Below are 20,432 nucleotides of genomic sequence, written 5' to 3'. Positions count from 1 at the left end.
AAACATTAAATTCTAGGAAATGCGCATATTTCTTCTAGAAAATGTATGTAGGAGAATAGAAGGAACAGCTGGTGTTGGAATTGGGTAACCCAGGAGCCAAGCATTCTTAGAGAAAACCTTAAGACTAATGGAACTCTAGAACTGGGGACCTGTTTGACAGCATTGCTTGCCTAGCAAGAGCAAGGTCTTGGATTCAGTCATCAGCACTACAAAATAAATAAAGCTCCTTGTGGTGTATGTGGAACAGTTGTAGCAATTCCATTAACAAAGGCTAAAATAAAGAAGCAAGGGAATCTTCAGTGTCCTTACTTTGATGTTATTATCACCTTATCAAATTTGATATATTATCACTTTATCAAATTAAAAATTTGCGTTCAGCTTTTCAATGATAGGGAAATAAATGAGTTTATTTATTTGCTAGCTCTTCGAAAAGCTGCAATCATGGCAACGTAAAAGAAGGAGAAAGTAGCGAACGGACCAATATGCAGGGTTGTTCTAGTTAGCATCGCCTGTCAATTTGACACAATCTCAGTTGAGTAATTCCTTTTATCTGGTTGGATTTTTGTGGGCATGTCTTTGAGAGACTGCCTTGACTAATAATTGAGGTAGAAAAGCCAAGCCCACTGTGGGCACGTGGTCCAGAGTTGTATAAGGAAGCTAGCTGAACAAGTGAACCAGAGAGCAAGACAGCAAGCGAGTTCCTGCACTGACTTCCTTCAGTGATGGGCCGTGACTGGAAGTGTAAGATGAAATAAACTCTTCCCTGCCCTAAGTTTCTTTTGGTCAGAGTGTTTATTCATAGCAGCAAAATGAAAGCATCGGAACCGAAGAGGGGAATACAAATTCATAAAATATTTAAAGGTAAATAGTATTAATTATTATTGAAATGGAATTTAACAAGAGTTGCAAAACTGGGGATTCAAGACTGTCCCTTCATGAACCTAAAAATCTACAAAGGGAGACAGTAAGGCTTATGTATGTGATTTATTTATGAATAAATTCCCAAGGGAAAAAAAAAACAATGTGCACAACAGTGTGTACTGAAGAGCTAAGAAAGTGTGTTGTCAATCAACAGTTTCAACAAAGAAAGCCTGAATATTGTTCCATTCTAATAGGGTGTAAGATTTGTTATAGGAAACTCAAAAATGTAACAGGTACTAACTCCTGAGAAGGAGAACAGGCAGGAGTAACTCAGAGGATTTAAAGAGACAGGTGAGCTGGGCAAGCTATGGGGAGGCTTGGATATGGTGCTGATGCCAGAGACTGATTGAAGAGCTAATAGGCAGCCACTCCAGCTTCTCATGTAGGACACTAACTTTAGAAATATTTAGATGCAGTGTCTTTGTGATTGCAAACAAACTGTTGGGTGAAATGAAATTTTGCATCCAGTGTTAATGGTGTCATCTATTCTGTAAGTGCTATGACTGGCATGGAATATAGTTAAATGCTTGAATAATAAAAAGCTAGATTTAAAAAAAAATTGCTTTTCCAGTTGACAATGTACCCTTTAATAAAGACATAGAAGGCATTTAATTCGAACATGCTGATAATTTCTGCAAAGATGGCACCCCAAAGCTTGTTGTTAGATGACCTATTAAATGAACATGCTGTGTTATACACTGGATTGTGCCCGACCAAAACTGAAGGATTTTACAGTCTCCAGAGCTGTGAGAGGGGAGGTTCCATTGTTGAAACCTCTCGGGGAATATAAGTTTTATAGTGAAACAGATGAGTCTTGGGAGATCCTTCACTAATATTCTCTTTCCATTCTTCCCGAAATATTTTTTTGGCTCTCTCACATGCGAAAGGCAGACTCGAGAGGGCCATGAAGGTTAATTGAGCACTGCTGGATTGCTGCATTTATTGTCTAATTTGTTCCAGGTAGGAAGACGCAACACAATGATACGTAAGTCATGTTTCAAAACGACTTTATTGAAAAAAAGGTGATAGAAAAAGTGTACAATTTGTAATTCACAATTAAGTCTTCTAATAGCAAATGTACAGCTACACATGTTAACCACCGTGGACAAGGAAAATAACAGTTCTTGATAGCTTTTCTTAAGGATAATCAATAATTTATTTTTTAATCACCACAAATTACCACAATTATCTAGCTACATGACCAGTGTCACTACATATCACAGGAAGATTGTCCACCCACGCTTGACCGAGACAAAGACAACCGCCATTAATGTGTTAAATGTACACAAGGCCGTTAAAAGGGGTGTTATTCCATGTATAAGACAAGATGTGGCACGTAGTTTATGAGCAGATTTGATTTAGTGTTCACTATGCCAGGAAGTAAGCATAGAAGTGTTTTGGCATTGAATTATTAAAATAGAAAATAAGAAAATTAGAGAAATAAATCCAGGTTTTAACTTACAATAGATACATTAAAATAGGAAATTAATTAGAGCCTTAGTTTTTGTTCGAGTGTTCTCCTTTCCTTTGTTTTTTCGTTGTTTTATCTTTTTTCTATAAATGAGCGCTATGAATATATCACAAGTTAAGGAAAGATCTTAGCCGAAGAAGGTACCAGCATATGAAAAACAAATTAAAAAGTACCAGATATTTTTGCTTACAAAAAATTTAAACTGCAAAGTCACAAAATATATATAAAAATGCCACATTGAACGAGGCAATCATACTCTACCGAAACTGGTAGCATGCTCTGTAAGCCACTTGTCCCATTCGCCTGGTCATACGGTGGTCACCGACAGAAAGGCATTATGGACTCTCGTGCCATCTGGAGACTTGGCTCCGTGGGTCATCAGTTCTTGGATTGTCATCCAGTTATCCAAAATTTTCTTGTTTCTCTTTTTCATCATCTTTTTGTGGCTCAGTTCAATGATGCTCAACTCCTTCTTGCCCTCGCCGCTGCTCTGCGGGCTCTCCTTGAGACACTCCAGCCGGCTCCGCATCATGAACTCCCTGCGCCGGCGTTGCTCCTTGGCCCGGACCAGGTGTTGCTTTCTCTCCTCCTTGCTCCAGTAGCGCCCCATTTTCATCTCACTCATGGTGTCATCGTCTGTGGTCATGCCACTCCTCTCCTCCTTGATCTTTAAGGCACGTTCCTTCAGAATTCGGTCTCGCACTGGTCTCTTTGTTATGTACCGGGTCCCGTCACTCCTAATTTTTACCTTCCATTCCATCTTGGGCTCTGAGCCCTTTTGCGATTCCTTGCACATGCTCACCAAGCTGAGCTGACTCTGGGCGTACTCCACGGCAGATTTCTGTTGAATTAACTGCATGTAGCTTTGATAATGCCGGGCATGCGCAGGGATGTTGGCATATCTGTAGGCGGAGCTGTGGTAAGGAGAGAGATATGGAGTGTGCTCATTGACTGTGTTTTCCTGATCCGGAAGCTGGTGAGTTTCTAGACTCTTCTCCAGGCTTTCAATGCTGCAGCCTTCGTCGGTGGTTTTGACATGGGTAGACGTGTATTCCTTGGTGCTCGGTCTGGAAGCGGGCTGATGGGCTGTCATTGTGCTTCTCAGATTTTTCTTATTGGCGAGGTTGATCATTCTTGGAAGGGAACTGTCGGGAGATCGGTCTATAGTTAGTGGAGTGCTTCTGCTGCTCTCGGCTGTGTTGTAAGCACTTGAGCTGTCCTTGTCTGACTTTTCGGGATGTTCCATGATGTCATCCAGTTTTCCCCTCGTCGTATCCAGGCTGGTGTTGTAGTTTCGGAATCCTCCATCATGCAGGGCCCAGATGTCTCCATACTGGTCCGTCACTTTCTGGAGCCTGTGAGCCTGCATGATGTTCTGGCACTCCAGCTCAATGTTTCTTAGTTCTTCGTTAAGCAGCTGCAGCTCATGCTCTACCCCGTCCTGCGCCCCTCGGTTGCATTCAATTGTGCTACTCGAGTAGTACAGGTCATAGTCTCCGTGGTTTCGAATCTTAAGCTCCAGCAGCTGCTGGAAGCCTTCACACACCTCGTGGTTGCTGGCACAGTCCGAGTCCAAGCACTCTCCACCAGCAAAGCTCTCGTTGCATTGAAGCTCGAGGCTTCCTAGGGTGTCTTGGCTCTGCCCCAGCTCTCTCTTGGTCTTCAAAGACGTTCTATGTGGGTCCTCTACTGCATTCTCCTGCTCTGAGCTCTCATCATTCCGCAAGCTCTCATCGGTGCGCCCCACTCCGCTGTCCTTCTCCTGGTTGTTGGAAGAAGATGTCGCAGTGTCTGTTGTGCCTTCTTCTTCTTCCTGCTTCTTTGGCTGAAAAGGAAGTTAAGAGATCATAAGAAATCATTCTGTAAAAGCACGGGCTATTCTACACTTGCTTGAGAAACAATGCTTCGTGGCTAAGGGGCAGTTCCTAGAAGCAGCTCTAACTGTAGCATGCTTACTAATCAGCTCGCGACAGCCTTCTGTGCAGCAACATAGAGGGAATAAGCAGATCTTTCATTACGCGTCTAACAATCACTAGGTGTAAACAAGACAGCGTACCTGGAAATGAAGGCTCTTTACCTTCAGGCTTTCCTCTCTGGGAAACCAAGGTGAAAATATACATAAAGTGACCCTGAACTTCTCAGGTGAAAACACACAGAAGCATAGCTAAGAGGATCTACATCTTTAGGATTTCGGTGATCTAGTGTTTGGGAGCCACAATCACCTAACTGTTGCTGCTTCTTGACTTTCCTTAAATGAATCAGAATAAGGTAGAAAGGGCCAATTATCTAACACCAACTTATTGATTTATTTAGCGATTTACTTAAAGCTCTGCTTGTACTGCCCATTTGCCAAGCACGACTTTACTTGCTCCCTGGTACAGGATGACCTGGGAGAAATAGCAAAAACAATGGATCATTGCACTTAACAACCTACTGACGCCCCTATTATGCTTCTGTAAAATCCCTTTTGGTTCCCCACCCTGCCTTGTGGTTTTAGGGTATAAAATGAAAATACGACCGGACCCAGGATCAAAGCCTTGCAGGAACTGTCCTAGCTTTGGTCCAAAAGTGAGTATTATATCCTTTCATCCCGGCGATTGGTGTCAGAGGGCTTATTTCAGGGTTCCCACAATGTAAATTCAGGAAAAAATTGACTGAAGATAGCAAGGCTGGTATCACAAACTATGAGAGCCATGCTAACACGCTGTGCTGGAACTCCCAAGCTATCTCTCTGTCTGTAGAGGAGAAAGCTCCACTCCAGACAAATCGAGGCTGTTAGCGGCAGTGTGGGCTGGAAGGCAAGCTCCCCTCCCACTCCACATCACTCAAGGCCAGCGTGCCCTGTTCTGGATACACGGCCATAATACACCTCCAAATCAGTGCTTCTCCGAAGCAAGCACAATATCCCAGGACTCAATCACATAAAAAGCACTCTTTGCCACTCATTTCCTGCAAAGATGAGATTTAGCTTTGGACAGATGGGATTGGCTCAGGCCTGGACATACCTGGACATATAAATTCCTTAAATACCAAAATTCCTTGGCAGTGGCCCCTATGGCATGGATCCAGCTTTACAGACATAAGCAGAAGGGTCAGGCTGACTTGTGACTGATACCATTAACCTCAAACTCCTGTGAAGGATATGGCTACCCCCAAAAGGGAACCTGTGACCTGTAAAGATGCATGCTCTGTGGCCCTTCAGGAGGGTGCAGCTCCTGCTGGTCAGCCATCTGAACTGGCATCAGAAAAATTTTCAGGAATCCACAAGGATGACCCCAGTAAAAACCCTAAGCAATATGGAGAGGATGCCCAAACTGGCCTTGCCCTGTAGTCAGATTGATAAATATCTTAAATGTCACCATAGAACCTTCATCATTCCAGCAACTGATGGAAACAGAGGCAGAGACCTGCAGTGGAGCACTGGGTTGAGCTCCCAAAGTCTAGTCGAAGAGAGGAAGGAGTAAGAAAATGAGCAAAGAGGTCAAGACCATTATGGGGACACCCACTGAAATAGCTTCTCTAAGCTAGTGGGAACTCACCAACTCTGGCCAGACAGGGAAGAAACCAGCATAGGACTAAACTAGTCCCTCTGAATGTGGGTGATAGTTGCATGGCTGGGGAAAACTGTGGGTCCTCTGGAAGTGGAACCAGGATTTATCTCTACTGTTTGTACTGTTTTTTTTTTTTTTTGAACCCATTCTCTTTGGATGGATACCTTGCTCAGACCAGATATAGTAGGGAGGGCCTTGGTCCTTCGTCCTCCCTTAAAGCAATGTGCCTTACTCTTTCTGAGGAGTGAATGGATAGGGGAGAAGGTGGAGGGGATAGGAGGAGGGAAGGGAGCAGGAATTGGGATTGGTACGTAAAATGAAAAAAAGATAGTTTGTTTTCTTTTTAAAAAAAATAAACAAAAATAAACACTGCTATAGCATCACCCAACACGACAGGGGTCTAGAAACTGGAAAGCAATCTGCTATTCTAGATACTTTTGTGAATGATTTACTGGGTTAAATTGCTTCTTAGGAAAGATAAGAACTTTAGCACCCATGTGTCAACTCTCACTGACTAAAAAGTCCAGGGAAATACAAAAATGGGCTCTGGTAAGAAAGGCCCCAAATGAAAAAGCCTATAGGCCAGTGATGGAATCTCCCAGCTGTTTGTCCTCAGATAGTAGTTGTGCTAGACTTCTTATTGGCTTCACAATAAGACTGTAGTCTGTGATATAGTGAACACTAACTAGTGCTTGCATGCATATTAACAGATAGGTCTCAACAAATGGGATGAGAAGCAGCCAAGATCATAAAGCCAATATAGCCAAAAAAAAAAAAAAAAAAAAAAAAAAAAAAAAAAAAGGTGATTCTATTCCTTAACCAGGGTTGGCTTCCTGTCTTGCTTTTAGATAACTTCATTTGGCTTCTTGCTCGGCTAGGTTCCTTCCTGTGCTCTTTTCCTATAGTTTATGGTGATTCTGTTTCTAGGAGTGAGCACCCGACTGCTTTTAAAGTTCCTAACTTGTTTGGATTGCGTAGACACAATGGTGACCATCTAGTATGATTCTTTCCCTACACACAAAGTTTATTCCTCAACCACAAATCTAACCACTCAACTAGACCCTCATTCAGCAGCAATAGCAGTTCTCACTGAACTTTCAAGATCGAAGAACGAATAAAGACAAATGACAAAAATGACCTCTGACCTGGATAATATCTGGGTATAATTTTCTTAATAACTAATAAAGTTCTGAGAATATCTTCTAGAAAAATAACTAAAGTCCTTCATTAGTGATTGACTATTATGAATTGGAACCAACTTTTTTGAGAATGGGTATGAAAAGAAGGATCCAGGTTGTCAGTACAACCATGTCATGTACCCAAGAGCGCTTGTATAGAAAGTGACTTCACACAGTAAGCTACACAGGCTATGTTGAGGCATGACATTTAGCCAGTCAGTGAGTGTCCTGGTTAGTTTTATGTCAACTTGACACAAGTTAGAGTCGTCTGAAAGAAGAGAACCTCAACTGAGAAAATGCCACCATAAGATCTAGCTGCAAGGTATCTTCTTAATTAGTGACTGATGGGAAAGGCCCAGTTCATTGTGGGTGGTGCCATCCCTGGACTGATGGTCATGGGTTGTATTTAAAAAAAAGCAGGCTGAGGAAGCCAGAGGAGTAAGCCAGCAAGCAGCACCCCTCCATGGCTTCTGGCTCAGCTCCTGCCCCAAGATTTCTGCTCTGAGTTCCTGTTCTGACTTCCTTTTATGATGGACAGTGATATGGATATGTAAATTATATAAACCTTTTTCTTCCCAAGTTGCTTTGCTCATAGTATTTCATTGCAGCAATAGAAACCCTAACTAGGACAGCTTCTTCCTTCCCAGCTCCTAAAATTCCCCCCAAATTAACCCATCACAGAGGCAAGTTTGAGCCCTGCTTCAGCTCCTGGTCTCCTTACTATATAATACCAATATAATACAGCTTTTTTTTTTTATTCTGTAAAAGTCTGAAGACATAGTGTTGGCTACTGCACCAATTGAACAGTGATCCCTTCCCCAATAACAAGTGAAAATGGATAGTTTCCAGGAAAATTTGAGCAACACAGATGAGCAGGCATTCATATAATATAAAAACATGTTTTGACATATATGGACATATCGAATCTGCATATATGCTGTATATATGCATATATATATATATATAATTTTACTACCTGATAATTTTTACTTTCATAAAGAGCAGCTTATCAATGGCCCAAAGAGGTGGATATAGTAAGAGGCCTTTCTTTCCTCAGTACATGTCATCCACCTTACCCGTGATCCACCTTACCCGTGATCCACCTTACCCTCTCCACATCATTTTTCTTACTGTGGATTCATCTCCTTACTCTAGCCTACATGACTAAACCCAATTAAACCTGTGTTAAGAAAGAATGGGTGGAATAATAAAAGTACTCTAAAGTCAGCTTAAAAACTTTCTAGATAATTACTATTTCATTTCCCCAAAGTAATGTCATATAAATAATAAGAAAATACGGCTCTCTCTCTCATGGAAGTATTAATTATAGGATTCTCAAGCTTTCCCTACAATAAGTTCACGTATTAGTTATGACTACACTGATTGATTTTAAATGCCTTTCTGATAAAAAAAAATTACAATTAGCAAAGGAAAACCATTCACAGCCCCACGTCTGGCTCTGTCTGACAAGGGCTACATCCTGTGCCTCACTCACCTTAACCCTGATTGATGGTCATATTACTTCTGGGAGTGTGAGTTTATATGCAACAGTCCTTACAATGATAGCACGCTCATATCTTGGAAGGACTTGAGACAGTGCAGAACGGCTAGTCTTTTTCTTACTTTTATGTACAGTTGGAAGGATACAAACCATGCCTTGCGAATCACTGTACAATGAATGACTCCACGGCTGCTGTCCAACCCAAGACTGCGTAGAAAGTTAACCTCAGTGCTATAAAGCATTCACTAACCTGCCTCCAAATTTAAGTGGCTAAGTTGACTTTGCATTCATTGGTCTGTGAAAAAATGTGAAAATGAAAATCTCCCTTCCAATCCCAGAGTTCCTTGCTCTAACATAATGTTCCTAACATAATGCCTGGCTGTCATTTATATCTGCCCTCTGGAATTAGGACTCTGACAGACAGTGTTTCTGACGGGACATTGCTCATGCAATAGTCCTTATGAGGGCAAAAGGCGTTTTAAAGGTATTTGTACTTCTCTTCAGTTTTCAGGCTTCTGGTGAAGAAAATGGCCACACAATGGGTGTCTAACCTCAGGGATGGTTTGTGTTCCTTCCCAAGCCCTCACAGTTGCATTCCGTCTGATGAGCAGGCAGCATTTGGCACTGCATCACTTTACCCGAACAGGATCTCTCCCTTACTCTTTATTCCAACAACCCCTTGTCAATTCTGTATTGGTTACATTTTTTATCTAAGAGAGAAAAGGCCTGGAGCAAGGATTTTCTTGGTTGTAAGCAGCAGCTGCCAACAAAAGATATCTTTATTTGTGGCTGGTGCTGACTGAAGCCATATATAGAAACTCCAACCCTACCTATACTGTAAAACAACTACCACCCAGTGGCATCGCTTCTGAGCACCGGCTAGGAGAGGGGCCAGCAAGAATCCCGAGATACATCACTCCTGGCTGTGTTGACGGTGAAGCTTGCTGTCTCAGGGGGTAGTTATGACATTCTGTTTGAGATGGTAGCATGAAAACTTATTTCATTATTCACTTTGGTGAGGTGTTAGAATGGCTATGCTTCACATGATTTAACCTGTCAGGATTTTTTTTTTTAAAAAAACATCTTTTAGGATGAGTTAATAATTAATGTTGGGACTAGGATGATAATTAAACACAGTAGTGAATTGACAGGAATGTTAACAAGAGATATGTCAGGCAGATGAAAGACATGAATTAGAATAAAAAAATAGGTCATGTTTTTATGTAGTGCAAAAATAACAAAAAAATAAGACTCTTAGACTTACTCTGCCATAGCCACGCATGATCTTCCCTCATTATGTATTAATAAAGGTCAGGAACTCTATTCTTTCAAACATTCTAAGTAGCAGGGATGGTACTCGGAACATTAAGAGTTCAAATTTTTGTTGAATGAATATGTGACCTTAAGATAACATGATGTCAGTCACCTCAAATAATGCCGTGGGACATGCATACAGCAGGCATGGGGCCAAAGAGCACCTTTATGGTTGTTTAGGTATACACAGGTGTGATTAACCCATAAAGTATACAAATCCTTATATAACATCTTCTTCTCTTTACATTTATAGAAACATTTATATCGTAAAGTTCAAATTTCCATTTTTTGAAGTTACTCCACAGTTGTTCCTAGTAATTATAGCCAAATGCAACACACACATTTACTATTAAGTTTCTGCAAATTACACTGAAAACTACCTATTTCAACATCTCAATGCTACTGTATTATATTAACAATATTGCTCAGGCTCTCCAACCTGGGAATAATCTTAATAGAAAAGGTCCATATTCCTTCTGCTTCATTTGAGAAGATCATTTGCCCAAAAAGATTACAGAGTTGTTTGATCAACCCCTTTGACTGTGTTTCCTTACCCATTAGAGAAAACTAGCAACATTTTCAATGATGCTGTTCGGATCGGCGGCCCTACCTGCTGTAGTTCCTTGGCTGTGCACTGGGCCCCTTCATTATGTTCTTCCTCCAGCATCTCTGAGTTTAACTCCTCTAAGAATTCATTCCTTTCATCTTCCAGCCAGCCTTCATCCAGCTGCAAAGGAAAACATTAGTACATTACATTATGTTAGGGAGACCCATGCTAAAATAGGGTAAGCCTCAATGCGGACTGCCGACCAGCTCTCTTTATCAGTGATTCTCTTCAGAGCCGCAGCCCCCTATAGTCACCTCTCAGAAAGAAGAAAAGGGGAGACAAAAAGGAAGAAAGAAAAGGATTCTCAGACCTTTTATCCTCTACTGAAACAGCTTTAGATTTTTCTCTCATAACTGAGTAAATCCCACAGCACAGAGCATTACCTGCTTTCAGAACCCATGAAAAGCGCACTGTGTAATCCACAGCTGGCGTGCTCATTATCTCCCACAGCCCTGGGTGAAAAGAACTGCAGTGGTTCCGATCTGGCTATGAGACAATTGGGCTTTTACCATTAACAGCATCCCCCAGTGCGACTGTATACAATGTGCTCCCAACAAGCAGATTTTACTCTCATCCTGCTTTTTTTTTTTTTAAAAAAAAATTTTTAGTTGGGTGACTGATAGACAACACAGATTTTATCTATAAAAGGAAAAAATAAAACACCCCAAAGACTAAAATCCAATTACCCAAACTTTATTTTCTCTCTCTCTCTCTCCCTCTCTCTCTCTCTCTCTCTCTCTCTCTCTCCTCTGTCTCTCTCTCTCTCTCTTTCTCTCTTTCGTACGGTGCGTGTGGTGTGTGTGCATGCATGCATGCATGCATGCCTGTATATATCTAAATTCCATGGGGTCCACTAGAAACTCAGAGGACCTCCTGTGGGAGTAGGTCCTTTCTTGGCACCAGATGACTTCAGGGAACCAAACTCAGGTTATCAGGCTCGGTGGTAAGTGACTTTATCCACTGAGCCATCTCTTTGGCACCTAAATTCTTTAGGGGAATAAAAGTAACCTTAGTCCTTCCTGCCTATTCCCAGGGTTCTGAGAATTACTCAAGGCCTCGAGCGTGTTAGGCACATACTGTGCCATGGAGGTCACCCCAGCTCCCATCACGTCTATTAGTCCTAGGGATTCTGGCCAATGTGGTCTTTAAAGGAAGTGGAGTGATGCACAGTTCCATTTGTGGGTGAGGCACTTTTGGTGAACCCTCACGGAAACAAATCTCGTTGCTTTCTTCACACAAAGTGAAGTAGGAAGCTAGAGAGTGCTGTCACACTTTGATTGCTGTAGACAGCCAATGCAGATAATTGGCCTCCATTTCTGGAGCTGGGGTACATACATCAACTGTTTATGCTCACTAAATGACCCGTACTGCCATCAGAACTCTGTTCACTTTGGGCTACAAAGAACACAGGTGTCTAATGACAAAGGGGCAAGAGTTGGAGGTGTCTTCAATAAGAAACCTTTAACGACAAATGAATGTCCTAAAACTTTAAAAATAAAAAAGCCGACTTGAAAATAGGACATTAAGTGGTACCACAAGCGTCCACACACTTGCATGACGTTTATTAGCAGAGGACAGGTCCTGGTGTCATCGTAGTTAACATTCGTTTTGACAAAATGCCTGGGCGGGGGAAGTCAATGAGGACTTGCCTCCGTCAGATTGGCCATGGGCATGTTTGTGGGCACATTTCTTTAGTTGTTAACGGAGGTAGGAGGGCCCATCCCACTGTGGGTGGTAGCATCCATGGGTAGGTGGGCCTATGTTATAAATGGCCTATGCCAGCACATAACATCCGCTGTGGTCTTTGCTACAGCTCCTGCCTCCAAGACCCTGCAAGGAGCTCTTGCCCTGGCATCCCGCAGTGCTGGGGTGAAACAACCAAGCAAGCAAACAGTTCTTTCCTCCCCCAATTGCTTTTTGTTCTGGTGTTTATCACAGCAAGAGATAGCAAACTAAATGCACAGATTCCATCATGGCCATTAAAGCCCACACAGAATTATATTTACCTTTGATCTAACTGTATGCTAAGGTTCCTTGCTAAGAGCACAAGGAAGGAAGGATCAGCTTTACGGGACGAGGTGTGGTGTCCGCATGAAATAGGCCAGACACAGCACTGTATAGAGAAAGGATGGAGTATACCATCTCCAAACTGGTGGTTCCAAGTTTCTGTTAGAGCCCTTATTTCCCCCCTTTCCCGAGGGGAATGGGATAGAAAGCAATATCTTTAATGGTCTGGGAAGAAAATGGGCAGGAAATGAAAGAAAGGGGACAGGGAAGGAAGGAAATGAGTTATTTAAAAACATTGCACAGATGCACACCACTGCCCCCAGCAAGCACATAGATCATTTCCAAGGATCTGGAGAGCATTCGAAACATTTTTAAACACGTTATGGAAAGCACACAAATAGTGTGCTTCCTCCTCCTCCCTGCTCAAACTACACACTCACGCAACGCAACAAGGATGCTGAATTTGACAGACAAAGACAGCAGGTGGAGAAATGGTATCTGTCTGCTCTTTTTTTTTTCTTCAACTCTACCATGTACCTTGTTAATTCTATTTTAATGGTATGGTGTTATGATGAATTTTCTTGGATGATTTCACTGAAAATCCAATTTTCAAAGCAATTGCATCTTTCCTAGTGACATATAGAGCCCCTTTTCAGAACCAAGGCTGAAGGCAATCCTGGTTTGAACAGGTGGTGTGTTAGTCTGTGGCGCTGGAGACGGCTGTTAGCAAGAGGGAAAGAGTCCGATGTGAGGATTCACCCTCCAGCACTGACTATTGCAGAGGGAAATCTCAGGAGGGCGAGCCAGAGAGCCACCCTCTGCCAGCCAGGTATGCCTGGCAAAGAGTAGCAGGTCTAGTCTTAAGCCATCAGTATCTATTATTTCTATTACCCATTATGATCACTCTGGGAAATGCTTCAGTTCTAAATTCATGAGCTCCCCAGCAGCTACATGGGAGGACAGGAAATTGCCTTATAACAAACCCTTTCCACAATAGGGATGGCTGCGTGATTCTTTTCAACTTACCAAGAACTTTACTGTTCTCCTTTATTCTTTTCTTTCTTTTTTTTTTCTTTAAGGGAATGGGATCGGTGAGAGAATTGGCTCAAGAATCTTCCAGATAATTGTGACCATTTCAAATGTATTTTAAAATTCCCTTCTAGCAAGAAGGCACCAGCCTGGTGTACGGGCTCATTCCCCTCCACCACGACCTCAGGTGTGTGGCTTTACTCCGCTCCAGGCTACAGCAAACTTTATGAGAACCATTTAGAATGGTCAAGGGCATAAAGGAAATATATGCGGGAAGAGGGGTCTTTTATATCCACTATATTCAAGTCAGGACCCAGCCTGACACTGAAATACACGTTCTCGGTGTAATTTATAGAGAGAATGTAGTTACTGAGTCTGAAAAATATCAGATCAATAGCCTGGGAGACAAACAATGACGTAACTAACTTCCCTCCCACTGCTGACAGGTGGGTAGGACAGGGACAGCGTGCTGTCCACCCTGCGTTCACGGGGACAGGAACAGGAAGTGGAAAGAAGCCTGAGGTAAGTAAGTGCCCTTCCCTGACCATTACCTCTCCTTTTTTTTTTTTTTTTTTTTTTTTTTTTTTTTTTTTTTTTTTTTTTTTTTTTTTCTGATGGCACCTTCCTCTGTCAAGACAGACAAGTGTTCCTTTTGAAGTGTCATTTTTGGGTAGCAGGAAAATGTTTTTGTCACGTTAATTATGGCAAAGAACTCGTGTCCTCCACGGAACGACACCAGAGAGAGTTTGTTACATAGCTATTTTAGGAAGATTTAAGATGATAGCTACATATGCTAATATTTTTCTCATTAGAGAATCCTTCATGATGCCTTAATATGCCGATTATGTATTTTAGATGGAAGCCTAAAGGAAGTGTCTATACAGAGTTTAAAATAAAATAATCTGAAGGCAACTATTTCTCATTTGTTACTTCATTTAAGAAACTATCAAGCAGACAGAGAGATAGGAATCCATTTTGTGTGTTTTAAGTTTTTCTCTAAAATCGATGCTTAGCTATTTTTCCTGGAGCCTTTAGTAGACTTTTCTGGGGGTGAAGTTAGACAGTAAGGATCAGCCTTTGCAGTGTTTTGTGTTTATACAGACATCCATGGAAGAGATTCCATGCCGCCTAGCAGGAACGCATACACATTCATTCATGAACTCAGTGAACCTAACGTCCAGACTCAAGTCCCTGCTCTCTGCTCGAACCTGCATGTCGGGCCTGGCGACCAGGAGCACAAGTCTCTTACACTCCTCGCTCGACAGCAGAGCCACGGCCTCTTCCCGGTTCTGGATGTCTTCCCCATTTATCTAGAGAACAAATGCAAGTGGCACATTAGTTTCTATTTCCACAATGCTGCACACAATAAATGGCAAATATCAGCTCATTTATGGTGAATGTATGGACAATGAAGCTCCCACAATGGGCTCATCTTCGCCCCTCCGTGGAAAGTGCCTTCACTCAATTACACGCGCGCTGTAAGAGCCGTATCGATCCCTGAAGGATGGTGGACATCACAGGAAGCAGTTATGTTCATAAATGTCCAACCTGCGCCCTAGCAACATACATCTAGCAACACAATTAACCAGCCCCTGACAGGTGACGTTCATCTTTCTCCGCTCAGAGTAATGGAAGTGTCACTCTGAGATAATAGTGCTGGGGGAAGCGGCTGGCAGTTCCACAACTGAAATCCGTCATCCTGCACGCTCCCGGGAGCCAATTAGAGAGCTGCAGAGGGCCCCTGAGCAGGCTGCGCTCCCAGACTGCTGCTGACCTGGGCTCAGTTAATCACTTCGTGTTTGGGTGGGAGCCTGACTCAGTTGTCCCAACATCACTCCAGTTATATCCCAGATGAGTCTAATCCAAAAAGAGAAGAGCTCTTTAGGACCCTGCTCCCAACACTTGACTCCTTCCAAGGCTTTACCCATTTCTTCTTTCAAAAAAATCACATGCAATATTTTAAGTACACTTGGAAATTTTAAAGATTGAATCAAGTAACTTTTACCAACAGTGGGGAAAAAACAACCTTTTGTGAGGTTTAGATTGTGCAGAAAAAAAAAAAAATCCTACAGCATTCAGACATGCCCATATTCTTAAAACAGTAAGCATCCTTGAACTACATTTTTGTGTTCAGATGTATTTATTTTTAATTTAGCAGATATTCCTTTGGATGCTTAAAATCATTTTGTTTTTATTGATTTCTCAAATTCATAGAGGCAATATTTTCAATCTTTAGCATATTATTAAAATATGTGAAAATTTCGAACATAGAGGAAAGTCCCTACATGAACACTACGTATATAGGTTAAATAGGAAAGAGACGTGGCCATGCTAGCCAGCTTCTCTCTCCAGCAACTTCACCTTTTTACTCAGAGTTTCCACTGGTGTTTCTCTGGGATTCTGGTTGCTCCACAGGGGCAGACAGGCTTCCCAGAAAACAGGGAAATCAACCTTAGAATCTCACTTTGGACCACAGAATCATCCTTATCCCTAAACCCTTATTAGAGATGCTTAGGAAAGCAGAGCACAGGAGAAGAAAAGCACCCAGCTCACAGGCATTTCATATTCTGAACAAAACAGCCGCCACCTCTGTTTCTCGCTTGTCTGTACATAGAAGCCCCAAAGCTCGTGGCTTTCATGAGTATTCCTTCTTATTCCTGGTTCTCAAACAAGCCTTGTGCAGCTAGGACTGTGGTTTTAACAGACTATGGCCTTTGCTTCCTGTGGTCTAAGGGCTTCCGGCCATTCCATGGCACTTCTTAGTTTACCCGCAGGGCAACTGTCTCCTTCTAGGCATATTTGATTCTAAATGCCCCGTGATTTCCAACACGGCTAAGCTCCATCTTTTTGCCTGGGATTTAACGCTCACTACTTTCCCGTCTGGCTTTCACTCACATACTTTCCCTTTCATCACCCAGGTTCACTCTGCCCCTCATCTCCACTACCCTAATGTTGCTATCGTGTTTGCCAACGCAGACTAGATGCTCGTAGTGGCTTTTTCAGAGGGTCGTGGTAAAGGGCAACTATTTGCCTGGCATAATTTCAGCGCCTGCTCCTATAGATATACATGCTATATTACCCTCTCTCTGTCTCTGTCTCTGCCTCTGTCTCTCTCTGTCTGTCTGTCTCTCTCTGTCTCTGTCTCTGAAGGCAAAGTATGTCCTGCTAAGTAAAGACAGCAGAGTAAACTCTACAAAGACTTAAATACAGAGGAGTAGGTCTGTTTCTGTCTAGACAGGTATTTATTTTTGATGTAGTCTTAACGTTTAAGAGGACATCAACACAGTGGTCTGTTTACTTTTCAATCCCTCTGTAGTTGACAGTCAGCTTTCTTCCTTGTAATCTCATAGTGGTCTGCATTCTGGCTTCTAGGATTGCCAGTTAACACAAAACATTTGCTGTGGAAACCACTCATCTTCGGGATCACACGGGATGAAATGAAGCCACCGCAGAAATTTGCTATTAAAATATTATTCGCTATTTTCTTTTTCAAAAATAAGGGTCACTTTATCCAACTGGTTGGTGATTTCTGTGTTCTCGGGATTTCAGTTTGATGTTCAAACTGATATAAAGCAAGAAATGCGGCTGTGTGTTTCAGCAAGGAGCCCTCTCAGAAATGAGAGATCTGAGGAGGGGAATCTGATAGAGCTCTCAACCTTCAGCTGCCTTTGTTCCTGGAATAATGGCTTGTGGTTGCAGAGCTGCTAGTGGGGAAGCAGCTTGCTCTTTCCCAGGAAGACACAGTGCATCAGAGAGAGGAGAATGATCTCCAGTCCCGTCCCCCTCGGCTTCCTGAAGGACATTTGGCTTAAGAAAGAAGGGATGAGAGCCTCGGGGAAAACAATATGACAATTTCGTTTTAAATAAGGTTAATTTTTGTACAGAATAGATTTAGACCTCATATTTTCTGCGCATAAACATGCAAGTATTCATTTCAAAATGGGTATTGTTGGGGCAGGGGAAAGTAGGTATGTCTTTGTGCTAGATGAGAGAAATGAACCAAACTCTCATTTTAGGTCTGATCTCCTAGCAAAGGGAGTGTGTGGGGGAGCAATGACCAAACATCTGTAAGTGGCATAATATGGTTTCCCTGCTTGAAATATACAAGTATGTAGGCTTCGGTAGTGTTGTACCTGAGACAGATGAACATCTGAAATGTTGGCGTCCAACTACTCATGACATTTCTAAGGAAAACCTAAGCATCTTGGGCAAAAGAAGGGGACTGTGTTGCATGTGTATTTAATAACTAATAGAGGGAAGGAGAGGGGCATATGCTGATACAAAGGGGCTAGAAAAGACTCAGGGAAAACCATTTTCCAAAGAGAGGAAATCAACATATAGGAAGACACGCTGCATGCCAGTTCAGATATAGTGCTGAGAATGCAGACAGCTCATTCAAAGGCTGCCATCCCATCATTCCTTCTGGCAGAGCCTTCACAGAAGTAATTTGTAGGCACATATTTGGCTCTTTGACCAGCATGATAGTAGGCTGCTTACAGGGACTCTTCTATGCTTATTCATCCGAGGAGACAGTGGTACCGTCTCCTTTTAGCAACTGGTTGTTTGTATGACATTTAACCATTGCAGTCTGACTCAGAAATGCCTTCTTTGGCTCTATAATTTTTTTCCAGGTATATTTTAGGAACAAGTTGGATCTAAGTTTTTGTCAATGGCATGGCAGGCAGGACCACCCAGCACTTTGGGGGAAAACATAAGAAAACCGGAAACATTCCGGAGAGACTGATTCATGGTTTTTCCTTCTGCATGGTCCCTTTCTGATGTCTAACTGTGAGTGAGTGAATGAGTGTGTTTGTGTGTGTGTGTGTGTGTGTGTGTGTGAGAGCGAGAGAGAGAGAGAGAGAGAGAGAGAGAGAGAGAGAGAGAGAGAAGAGAGGAATGGGCATCATCAGAAAGTCATCTAAAATGTCTGTGGTATGCTAGATGAAGAAAATATTAGCTCCACAATGAGGGCAGACTCATAAATACACTCCCCTTAGGCCATCATAGACAATTAAAGTCACAGGAACTGTAAAGAGGTTAATTTAAATAAAAGCCAACCCAGAAACCTTATGGATAAGAAGTAATTCCTCTGTTTTCTCCATTGCCCTCTCTCTGGGAAAGGAGTCATTAATTGTTCATTATAAGGTATCCCATAATCTCCTCACCAGACAGATGGGAGCTATTTGTCTGTGGGTACAATTTTGTCACAGTTTTATTTAATATAATTTCACCATCACCCTTAAGACACTTTGCTTCCTATGTGTGTGAGACAAAATTGAATTCTAGGCTTTTAAATGTGATGTGTGTGTGTTCATTTAGTTTGCAGTATCTGTCACAGAATATAAAGTAATCTGGCAGAAAACAGCACTTTATCAACCCTGCCATTGTTTCTTCAATGAACTAATTCCATTAAGGAATTCTTTATTATTCTGTAGGCATTTTCCTTCAAAAATAAATCTGCATACAAAGAACTTAGAAGCTTCAAAATACGCGGTCTCATGGAAACGCATGCATTCCCACCTCCTTCTATCCAGTTAGCCACAGAACTAAAGGATGTAATCTTATTAAATGTAATTTTAAAAAAGGTGTTTGACAATGAGAGAAGAGCTGGGTGGAAAGTTGGAAGGGAGCCAGGTGATGGTATAAGAGGAGGTGTGGGTGGGAAGAGGAGGAGGCAAGAGCTGGAAGAGGAGGAGGCAAGAGCTGGCGGGGACAGCAGGGAAGATGACAGTGGATAGATTCAATACCTCAAAATGTGGCTGAATAGGATGGCCACTTTGTGGGTATGAATCCCTCTAAGCTTTTCGAATACTCAACATCTTACTGTATGTTAGCGCCTAATGACCTGAGAGCCAAGAAGTCACACTATTTTGGTGTGTTGGAGATATTAATAAGGCAACAACACAGTTAATAGTTTAATTAATTTGAAAAATAGAATATTCCAACCTTCTAGTATCTATATTAAGCACTAACTTTTTGTGTAGGATACCCTAGCATAGCTTCTCTGCAGATTTTATTTATCTGTCTCGAATACCTGTTTCATTCATTGACATGTTCGTGTGTGTGTGTGTGTGTGTGTGTGTGTGTGTGTATGTATGTGAAAATGTTGAACATGTGTCTCAAAACAAGGTCATGTCTAGATTGCCAGACAGACATTTTATTCCCCCAATGTATCCAACAATAGGCACAGGTCCATTTGCTTAACTACAGGCCACCACTCATAAGCCTTCCTGCATTGCATACTCTTGAAGTTTTCTGGAAACTGCTTGGACCCTAAATTATCACAAACTCTTACTTCTTATTCTTTCCTAATTAGAACCCTAGAGGGTTGTTGGTGGATGGGATCTGTGGCATCAAGCTAAGGAAAAGAAGGAGTGGGAGCCTGACGGGTTGCCCTGGGCGCTGGCAGCTTAGGGACTTCTCCATAATGTCACGCTATTCTGCCATCATCTGTGTGGGCTTCTGTCTTCCCATTTAGATAGAGCAGGGTGCTCCTAGTGCATCTTATATATTTCTGAAGCTCACAGTTGGAATAAAAAGTTGAGTCTAATAAAAAGTTGAGAATAAAAAGCAGCATCTTCTGGGCATCCACTCCTAGCTGGAGAGATGGGAACTCTGGATATGGTACCTTCTCTAGAAGCTCTGAAGACTTTTAAGTGGGTACTCTTTCAAACAACCATGCTCGTACCTCTCGTTCTGTTTTATACCTGCGATTAAGAACTCAACTCAGCACTTTCATTTGGGGATTGATCTGGACTTTAGTCTTGAGTGGATTCTTCCAGTTGCTCTTTAAGGTGAAGACTTAGAAGAGATACCATGGGCAGAGGCAGGTTTAGAACAGGCCTTGGGCTTT

At 42.1% G+C, this 20,432-nt stretch overlaps 1 protein-coding gene across 2 annotated transcripts in view; it reads right to left on the bottom strand.

Annotated features, from left to right (window-relative positions):
• Positions 1–2,699: 2,699 nt before the first annotated feature.
• The window catches only part of Pdzrn4 (PDZ domain containing ring finger 4), a 336,730-nt gene continuing 318,997 nt past the window's right edge, over positions 2,700–20,432 (bottom strand). For both annotated transcript variants that reach the window (XM_038342516.1, XM_038342517.1), the window contains 3 exons: positions 14,788–14,889; positions 10,547–10,663; positions 2,700–4,217 (listed from right to left, as the gene is read on the bottom strand). In XM_038342516.1, the coding sequence (XP_038198444.1) occupies positions 2,700–4,217; positions 10,547–10,663; positions 14,788–14,889 (1,737 nt within the window). The remainder of the gene's footprint in view (positions 4,218–10,546; positions 10,664–14,787; positions 14,890–20,432) is intronic.

Source organism: Arvicola amphibius, chromosome 9 (genome assembly GCF_903992535.2).
Source record: "Arvicola amphibius chromosome 9, mArvAmp1.2, whole genome shotgun sequence".
NCBI classification, from domain to species: domain Eukaryota; kingdom Metazoa; phylum Chordata; class Mammalia; order Rodentia; family Cricetidae; genus Arvicola; species Arvicola amphibius.
Note: the sequence above shows the minus strand (reverse complement) of the source record. Positions and strands in the feature narration are given on the sequence as shown.